The sequence below is a fragment of the Silene latifolia genome, chromosome 8, assembly GCF_048544455.1.
Source record: "Silene latifolia isolate original U9 population chromosome 8, ASM4854445v1, whole genome shotgun sequence".
Classification (NCBI taxonomy): domain Eukaryota; kingdom Viridiplantae; phylum Streptophyta; class Magnoliopsida; order Caryophyllales; family Caryophyllaceae; genus Silene; species Silene latifolia.
This window is the reverse complement of record NC_133533.1, coordinates 45033123-45043028: the sequence shown is the minus strand read 5'-3', so window position 1 is coordinate 45043028 and position 9906 is coordinate 45033123. Positions and strand designations below refer to the sequence as shown.

The 9906-nt window shown below is 32.1% G+C and overlaps 1 protein-coding gene across 1 annotated transcript; it reads left to right on the top strand.

Annotated features, from left to right (window-relative positions):
• The first annotated feature begins 8763 nt into the window (after window positions 1-8763).
• On the top strand, window positions 8764-9195 carry LOC141595114 (uncharacterized). The gene has a single exon (XM_074415087.1). The coding sequence runs from the start codon at window positions 8764-8766 to the stop codon at window positions 9193-9195; it is 432 nt and encodes a 143-aa protein (XP_074271188.1).
• Window positions 9196-9906: the final 711 nt, after the last annotated feature.

The window sequence follows — 9906 nt, the reverse complement described above, 5'->3', positions numbered from 1 at the left end:
TGGACTTGGCATGTTGGTACATGACGCCAGGGATGAAACCCCGAATCTTGGTAGTATATCGTGTGTTAGGGCAGCCTGACCTGAGGATACTCGATCGAGTAGGCTCAACTTGATCGAGTAGCCTACGGGTGAATTTTAAAGAGCCCACTAACCTGTGTATACTCGATCGAGTATGGCTAACTCGATCGAGTGCCCCAGATCCCTACTCGATCGAGTAAGCTCAACTCGATTGAGTACCCCTGCTAGAGTTTATTAAATGATTTCTTGTGTTATTTGGCATTATGGGCATACCTTGTTAATATCATCTATCGTTCTCATGGTTGTTGGTCACTTTCTTATGCCTCATATTTAAGTACATGTGGTATCAAGACGGTATGCGATAGTTTTCACTTTGTGTGGTTATTAATTTTCTTTAAGTATCGTTCTAAACGGTTGTTAAGTTTATGTAATTGTTCGTAATAGGTTCGGGATAGTTATGTTGGATGATCGTGTTTTCATAATATTAAATGAGCAAATTACTTAATTTCTCACATAAATCAGTGATATTGCTGCGCCTAATTACATCTTTTTGTGTTGTTGGTTTTCATTGATGTGCCCACAGGACCGTATGTTCATATCGTAATGTCAGAGAATTAGATTATGATTTTTGGCTTCATCATGTTCTAGACTTCTTCTAGCTCTAGTAATGTCAAAAATAATTAATGGGTTTCGTTTTATTGTAATGTTTATAATTCGTCTTAAAGGGGAACTTCGGGGATGAAGTTTCTTTTAAGAGGGGAAGAGTAATGTCGCGTGGGAAAAATGTTAAAAAAATATGTTCTTTTGAGTAATTTATTGGTAATTTATCCGTTATTTTGTTAAATAATTTAATTGTGGGAAATAATTTAAGCATTTGTTACGTAAAATTATCAAGTAATTTAATTTGTTGTGTAATATAAGTTGTGGTATAAATAATTTAAATGGATATTGAATATTTGGTTGGTAATTTAATATGCATTGGATGTTTAATGGTTAATTGTGGGACGAGTAAATAGAGTGTTCGTGTCAAATGTGTATGGTGTATGAAGTTGTACGGTGTTAAATCCGGTTGGTAAAATAGAAGTAATAGTCTGTGGTAACGTGTCTTTTCGTTTGTAATACGTGGCTGATGACTCGGAAGGAAGTTGCGTTTAATGGTCACATTCGCAGAAATAGATGATGATGATGAGTAGTTGGCATGAGCAGTTGGGTGGTATGTTGGAAATGGTTATAATAGTTCTTGTCGAGTTGAGTTGTTGTCAGTTACCTTAGTTTATGTTACGCCATGGGTTGTGGGAGACGATGAGTTGAACTTCGGGGACGAAGTTCTTTTTAAGGGGGGAAGACTGTAATACCCGCCCCGTTAGGGACCCGTTGACTGACTTTAGACACATGTTTAGACCTCTTGAGATCTTTGTTAGTTTGACCTTACATTACAATAACCTTTGGGATGAGGAAACTTGATCTAGCGTAGGCTACTCGATTGAGTAGCTCAGTGACTCGATCGAGTAGAGGTCACTCGATCGAGTAAGTCCCATACTCGATCGAGTAAGTCGAGTTCAGCAGTAAAATATAAATCGTGAAGTCGTGAACCCAAAATCAGTTTTCATTTAATTTCTTCCTAAACCTAATTGTCGATACATTTCTCTCCTTCGCCAACCTTCATCTGTTGGAACCCTTATGCTTGGAGACACCATGGGATGGGAGGCATGAATCTGGTAGCGATTATGTCGCCGGAATGCCGACCATAGGTAAGTCATCATCATCATCCTTAGATTTTGTTGTGGTTATGCTTGGTAGTAATAGAGTTTGTCATACTGTTTGTGATAGGTGGTAAAGGTGGTTGCTTTCTCTTCATATGGTTGTATGCGGTGTTGCCGCTGGTTGCTAAAGGTAGGTTTTCGTACTCAGTACTATTGATTGTTTGATGTTATGATAGTGTTGTCGATTGGTGTTGATATTGTGATTGGTTGTGGTTGTCTGTGTTTGCGAGATGCGTCCTCGGTTGAGTGGAGTCATCTCGAAAATAGCTCCACGCCCTTGATTCGCCCCTTGTGGTTCCTACACAAGGGGGATGTGCACATTAATGGACATGGGTTATTCGCTCGATGAAGATGAGTGGGGCTAAAGTGGGAAAGGTTGCGGTCCCCCACTGGCGGTGTAGAATATCTATTGCGAACTTGTGATGGATATTCTGGAATCTGGCAGGACTTTTTCCTTCGGGCTAGTTAGATGGTTGATGGGTGGTTGGAGATGGAGTTGGCTTGTGTATGTTGTACCTTGATTTTTGTGTTTGTTCTTGAGTTACTGACCTTGTGTGGTGTTGTTTGTCTTTCTCCTTGTGTTGTGTCTACCGTGATCCGTTATGGTGAGCAGTCAGTCTTAGCAGGTGTAGGTATGTGGAGCTTTGCTGGGTGCTTTGGAGGGACGAGTCAGTCACTGAGTCATGGCATGGATAGTATCGCCGTAGTCGATAGTTGTTGTATCAGTTGTACTTTTCCTTTTTGTTGAGTTAAACTTGTAATAAACTTAATTGCTCTTTCATTGACGTTTGATATTTATTATTCCTCGGGCAATTGAGATGGTAATGCCCTTATCTGCTAAGGAAGGTCTTGTTAAAACTCTTTGGTAGATGGGGGTGTTACACTTCCCTTCTGATTCCCACTTCAACTTCAATAATAAAACAACGGAAAATTCACGTGGTATTACTGAACTATGTCATTTTGCATGTGGTACCCAACTTTTTAAATTTGTGCACAATGTACTCTTGAGGTTTGATTTTCAAACATAACGTGCCCTTTTTATCGTTCTTAGAATATTCAATTGAGCATAAATCATAGACCGGAAATCGGATTTCGCCAAATCTTTTTTTTTTTTTCAAATTTATTAACTCTTCGAGATCTATAATTTGACAAAACAAAAATTGTTCTTAGGGAAATTAAGATTGAAGTTATGGCTAATTTGAGGTTTTCATACAAAAAAACTCCGACAAAACGTCAGTCGACATTTTTTCCTCAAATCATAGAGTATGACGAGATGATCATTTTAGAACAAAAATTGGCCTATTCTGAATTCCGGTTTAGGAGTTATGATCAATTTAGTTTTTTTTAGCGATAAGAAGGGTATGTTATGGAGAAAAATCAAACATAAAGGGTATTATGTACATAAACTTAAAATATTGGGTATCATGTGCAATGTGGCAAAGTTCAAGTGTACCACGTGAATTATCCGATTATAAAAAATGGAAAGAATAAGAAAATAAACGAAAATTTATAACTAAATTGGCAAAATTCCATTTAAGTTGAGAAATTTATAAAAAGATATAACTGCAAAAAAATATTTTATTTTTAATCAAATACACATTTCTTAACATAATTTTGTTGTTACAAATTATTTCTGTAAGGGTAGAAATGAAAAAAATTAATAGATTCTCAATCTAAAATCTATAAATAAATACTCCCTCCGTTTTTCTATATATGACTTTCTCACATTTCGAGACACACACTTCTCTCTTCAATATCTCTCAAATTATATGGTTAAATATAGTGACATGTATACTCATATGAAAGAGTTTTTCATAAGTAATTTAATGGTTTAATTTTTATAATTTTTTACCAAATATTTTTTTTGTAAATATTAAAGTCAAAGGCTCGCCTCGAAAAAGCAAAACGTCATATATTAAAAAGTGGAGGGAGTAGTAAGATTCTCCATATATCATGCAATGCACAAGATCTATATTAATAGAAAATAATCGTTTTTGCAGCAAGTCTCACTTCATACGGCCCACTCCGTCTAACGCCTTCAAACGGACATTAAATGACCATTTTATGGTGAGATGTGACCATTTTAAAATGATCACATTTTACCATAAAAATGTGACCATTTAAAAATGGTCACATCTAACCATAAAATAGACATAATACCACTTGAAGATTTCAGACTGAATAAACTGTCTCAAATGAGAATTGTTGTTTTTAACAGAGATGCAAGATGTTAAATGAAAATTTATTAGATCCTCCACGAGGACAATACGTATGTCCTCCTTAGACAATAAAGAACTTTCATTTTTAATATCCTCCTACATTTACTTTTATGTTTATAAAGAATATTAGGAATGAAAGCTTCTTATTGATTGAGGAGGACATACTTAGTTTATTCCGTGAGATCCAAAAAAAATTTCGAGTTAAGGCTAAGATTATCCAAAGTCTGAGGGAAGGTCTCAAACTCATACTTTGCTCATACATACTAAGTTAATGTAATAAAATAGAGAGTACTATTCATTTGTATTAACTTGGGTTTTAAGTTTCCAAGACTCACCTTGAGATTAGTGAATAGTAAACTGTGAGTGAAAAAGTAGACTTAAGTGGATTCCTCCTTGTATTTTAGAGTATTTTGATAAATATGAGAGATAAAGTGGAAGAAATAAGTGAGTTTAGGTTGAGTCTCAAATATAAAATAATAATATTTTTTCTTTGCTTAGACTTGTATTGAGTCCGTGGTTAAACATAGTAATACTCGTATGTTATTGTGAGTAGATCCCGTTGGGCCATGAGAAGGAACGCTAGCTAGATTCTTTCATTGTAGAGAAGAAATTCTTGAAAATCGTGATTAGGTTAGCACCTACTTTCAATCACAAATTCTTATTTCAGACGGAAGGATCCGTCTGAAATATAAGACGGGTCAAGTTTAACCTATTAAATATAATAATGTTAACTTTATATTCATTGTGTCTAGTAGTAGCAGTAGCGTAAGTCAATAATAAATAAATAGGGTGATATTTTTTTTCCTCATCTTCCCAAGGAAGTCAGAAGAAGAGAGTTCAAATCACTACTTCCAAATTAACTTTCTAGTATAATCACTCACATTTCTCATATCTAATTCTCTATTTTTTGCTTCTTCAAATGTTCTACTATAACTCTTCATTTTTTTGTACTCCATTTTTTCTCCAAAAACCATTTGAATAAGAAATCTTCATATTTATTTATATCTTGTGGTAGGTAAATAATCTCCATTTTTTATTTTTTAATGTTACTTGTTCTTTAATTTTATATGATAATATTTCTTCTTTAATGAAATAGATCACAATTGTAGATCACAATTTTTTGTTGTTCTTTATTACTCTCTTAAAATTCTTAACTGCTAAGATTTGTTCTCTTTCATCTTTCCTCATATAAGTTCATCTTGCATTTTTTCTTCTTTACAAACTAAAAAGTCTATCATTATACAAAAAGTTCATATAGATTATTCAGAATTTTTGGGTCTATTTTATGGACAAATAATGGGTTTTATGTGTGTAGTTATTCATACTTATTGTATGAAGAAAATTGACCCATCAAATTTATTCATGTAGCATCTTTTATTAAATATGTGACCATTCTACTTATTTTGGAATTGAATTTGAGGGTTTCACATAAACATATTTATAAATTCTTTCTCTTATTTAGATGGGTTCTCACATAATTTAATTATTTTTCATTATTTTTGTGTTTTTGTTAAGTTTATTAATGACAACATGATAGCTTTATTAGTGATGAATGCGTTCATTTGCAATGGTATTGTTTTTTTTAAACAATACATTGTTCATGAAAATGGTAACATATTTGTGAGAAATGTTGTCAAATAAAACTAGATAACACTGTTAAACTAAACTGGTAACATTTTATGTATTAATAATTACTCTATAAATTTAGAAATAAATGTTCACAATTTCGTAAAATATGGAAACAAACACCTAATAGTTCAATAAGTGATCACGTCATTAACACATGTTGCAATTTATGTATGACTTATAATTATTTATAATAGAAGAATTTAGAGGTAATAATGGCAATAAATTATTAGAACATGGACAAAAAACATATTGTCACCCTTTAAGATTAACATATTACTAATGTAGTTCTATATTTTATAAACCAACATGGTTTACATCTGAAACCAACATATTTTACAAACCAATAGGTTTGAAAAAGTTCAATATGTTGTCACATTAGTACAACATTGTTAAAAAAATACATAGGGGTTGTTTGGTTGATAGTTGAAAAACACAGGAATTGAAAAATCCCATGAATTGCAAAAAACATGGGTTGTTTGGTTGCCATATTTTTTGGAAAATGGAGGAATTAGAAATTCCTAGGAATTTCCAATGCCTACATGACGTCACCCTTTAAGATTAACATGTTACTAATTCAGTTCTATATTTTATAAACCAACATGTTTTACATCTGAAACCAACATATTTTACAAACCAATAGGTTTGAAAAAGGTTCAATACACATTAGTACAACATTGTTAAAAAAAACATAGAGGTTGTTTCGTTGATACTTGAAAAACACAGGAATTGGAAAATCCCATGAATTGCAAAAACATGGCCTGTTTGGTTGCCATATCTTTTGGAAAATAAGAGAATTAGAAGTTCCTAGGAACTTCCAATGCCTACATGATGTAGGAACTGGCTTACCTACTCCCCCCTTGATTATTGAAAGTTCCCATGGAATTTAATTCCTATATGAGCAACCAAACACTTCTGCCAAATTCACCCGAATTGGATGCAGGAACTTAATTCCCATGAAATTAAAGTTCCTAGGAAAATTAAGTTCCTGATCAACCAAACGACTCCATATTTCATTCAATTTAAGTAAAACTTGTAACCATTTCAGTAAAACATGTTACCACAATTGAATACATTGACATTCAATCTTATAAACTACTAATTGGTTGAATATGTAAACTTACTAATATAGTATGTTACCCTTTAAGTTAAATTTGTTATGAACTCCAAAATGTGTTATCATTATGTTTAATATGGATGTCTTAGTCTAGTGGTTAAGATTATGGTTAGGTAATCCCTCCTCCCCTTTATTGTTATCAAAAAAAAAAAAAATTTGTTCAGCATGTCAAAATTTTAGTTCACATGTTTCCATCTCGGTTCAATATTTTACAAAGCCAACATATTGATACCATTTGCATAGGTTACCACTTTACTTTACTTCACATGCTACCCTTTTAGTTCACATGTTTCCAGCCTCAACTTTTTTTTAACTCCTTGAACGGATGGAGTTGCACAATAATTTCTGTGGAAAAAAATCAAAATCAAAGAAACTAATAAATAAGTTATCAAAAACACATAGTGCATATATTCAAAAATATGACAAGGAAAGAGTTAAATGCTGTCACTGCCATCGTTAAAGTTGTTTATTTCTATTTTCGCCATTGTATAATAACTTTTTCTATTCCGCCATTGTAAAACTGAATTAGTATCTTTATTGCCATTTTTCGACTTGCTTTACCCGCTACATCAGGTTACTATTACTTCAATTTTTTCTTAATTAAGTCATTTTATTTTTCATGAATTTTTTAGGGTTATTTCATAACAATAATCCATCCTATTGGTAGTATGCAATAATCACTCCATTTTATCAATAATCTCAATTAATCCAACCTAAGCACCATACCTTCTAATAACGAACCAAATTGATATTTTTTAAGTTTATATTGCAATATTTGATAGTTTTTGAACAACCTAGTTGGTATATGTAATGTTTATGGGTAATATTTTCAAGTGATGAATCAAGTACTTGGTTTATTTGATACACATAAATATAAAAAAATATCAGCTGGTTCCTTATTAGAAGGTACGATGCTTATGTTGGATTTAATTGGGATTATTGATAGGATGGAGTGATTAATGCAAACCACTTATATGATGGATTATTGTTATGAAATAACCTAATTTTTTATTAGATAATTTAAAAATCATTTAATAAACCATAATCAAACCATACTGTTTGTTTTTTAATTTCCTTAAATCTTATGTGTCATATCATTCATTTTCCCAAACGTCATGAAAATTAAAGGATTTGAAATTTTTTTACAAAACTTTTCGTAATATAAAAACATAAAGTTTTAGAAAAAATCCATACGTAACGTAAAGATATTTTTTTTTTACGAAAATCTTCAACATCGCTTGACCGACTCATGAATTAAAACACCACGTGAATTTAAAATTTTACAGAAATTTCATCTTCTCACTTGAACAAAAATTTCCCTTTTTTTTAATCAGTGGTAGAAAATTTTTTTTTTATATAAAATTTAGTCTGCAAAATATTTAATTATGTGATAAACATTGAGAAAGAACACAAGTTGTAAATGAGAAAAAACTAAATTGTGGTGATTAAATTTTTTTGAGAAAAATACAAATGGTTCGTTTTAGTTAACTATATAGAGAAAAATTTGACTTTTAGGTAAACCTTTATTTTACGAAAATTTTCGTAAAAAGAATTCGAATCCTTTAATTTTCACGGCGTTTGGAAAATTGAATGATATGGGTATATGACATCGAAGATTTTGATGGCATAAAGCTTATATTTTCACTCATCATGATGGCATATGGGTATAAAATTTAGTCTACAAATTATTTAGTGGGTTTGGAAACTGTATTTTGATGGGACAGGTATCTGGGCCAGATGGCATAAAGCTTATACTCTCCCTCATCATGTTATCTGGGCTCTCTCCATTTAAAATCAGTTTTCTTCAAGTCTCAAAGGAAGCATCAAAGCCAAAGATAGTTTCCTTGCTCAAGCTGGTTCTATCCAAAATAGGAGAGCTTTGCTTCAGAGTTGGGTTCAACATTCCAAATTCAAGACTAATTAAGCTTACCTTTATCTCAGACAAGCAACTAGTATTGAGAATTAGACTCACAATCTTAGTCATTCAGGGATTGTCCTTAGCCATCGGATTATTTGCTCCATGGTTGCCCAGCAGGCTTTATCAACTGTGGACAATCTTAAAACTAGAGGATTCCATATGGCTAATAGATGTTGTTTGTGCCAACATCAAGAGGAAACCCATGTTCACCTCTTTTTCAATTGCTCCTACACCAATCAGGTCTGGTCATCTATCTTGCAATGGATGAAAATTTCTCGTCCTAGTAAGAATTTGAAGCAAGAACTTTCTTATTTTGATGTTGGTGGTACTAAATGGAGGATGTATTGGTTCCATATTTCCCTTGCAGCTACTGTTTACCAAGTCTGCCTAGGACGTAATAGGCATATCTTCAGGGGTGAGTGCAAGCGGCTGGATGCTATCATTAACAAGATTAAATTTGTTGCTGCAATTAGGATTCTTATGATTAATCACAGGGCTCGGTTATCATTGGTGTTGGATGCCTTAAATTCCTAGATCTATATTTTGGTTTACCTCTTAGTTTGTTTACTTTCTAGTGGTTAGTTTCCTTTGCAAATGTAATTTCTTTTCATGATTAATGAACTGAAATGATAATCTTTTTCAAAAAAAAAAGACATAAAAGATTTGAGGAAACAAAAAGGCAAACAATATGGTTTGATTATGATTTATTAAACGAATTCCTAATTATCTAATAAAAAGTTCATGAAAAAATAGAATGACTTTATTGAAGAAAAACTGAAGTATAGTAACCTAATATAGCAGGTAAAACAAGTCAGAAAATGACAATAAAGATAACAATTCACTTTTACAATGGCAGTAATAGAAAAAATAATTTTCCAATGGCGAAAATAGAAATAAACAACATTGACAATGACAGTGAAAACATTTAACTCGACAAGGAAATGGTGACAAATTCTACAAATAGGGAAACAAAATATTCACAAATTTATTTGAATAATCTAAAATATTGACTTAGTTAGGGCAAATAGGAAAATAAATTATACACAAATTCTACTTATGCTAAAATGTTAACTTATTGATGCAATATGTTACCATTCGATTGAATCCAACTTTTATTTGCAGCAACAATGGTGACATATTGCACAAATAAGGTAACACAATATCTTGAGTAATACATACACTAATATCCATATATTAATGAATTGTAACAAAGGAACAAGCCACACAAATATGGAAACAAAATCT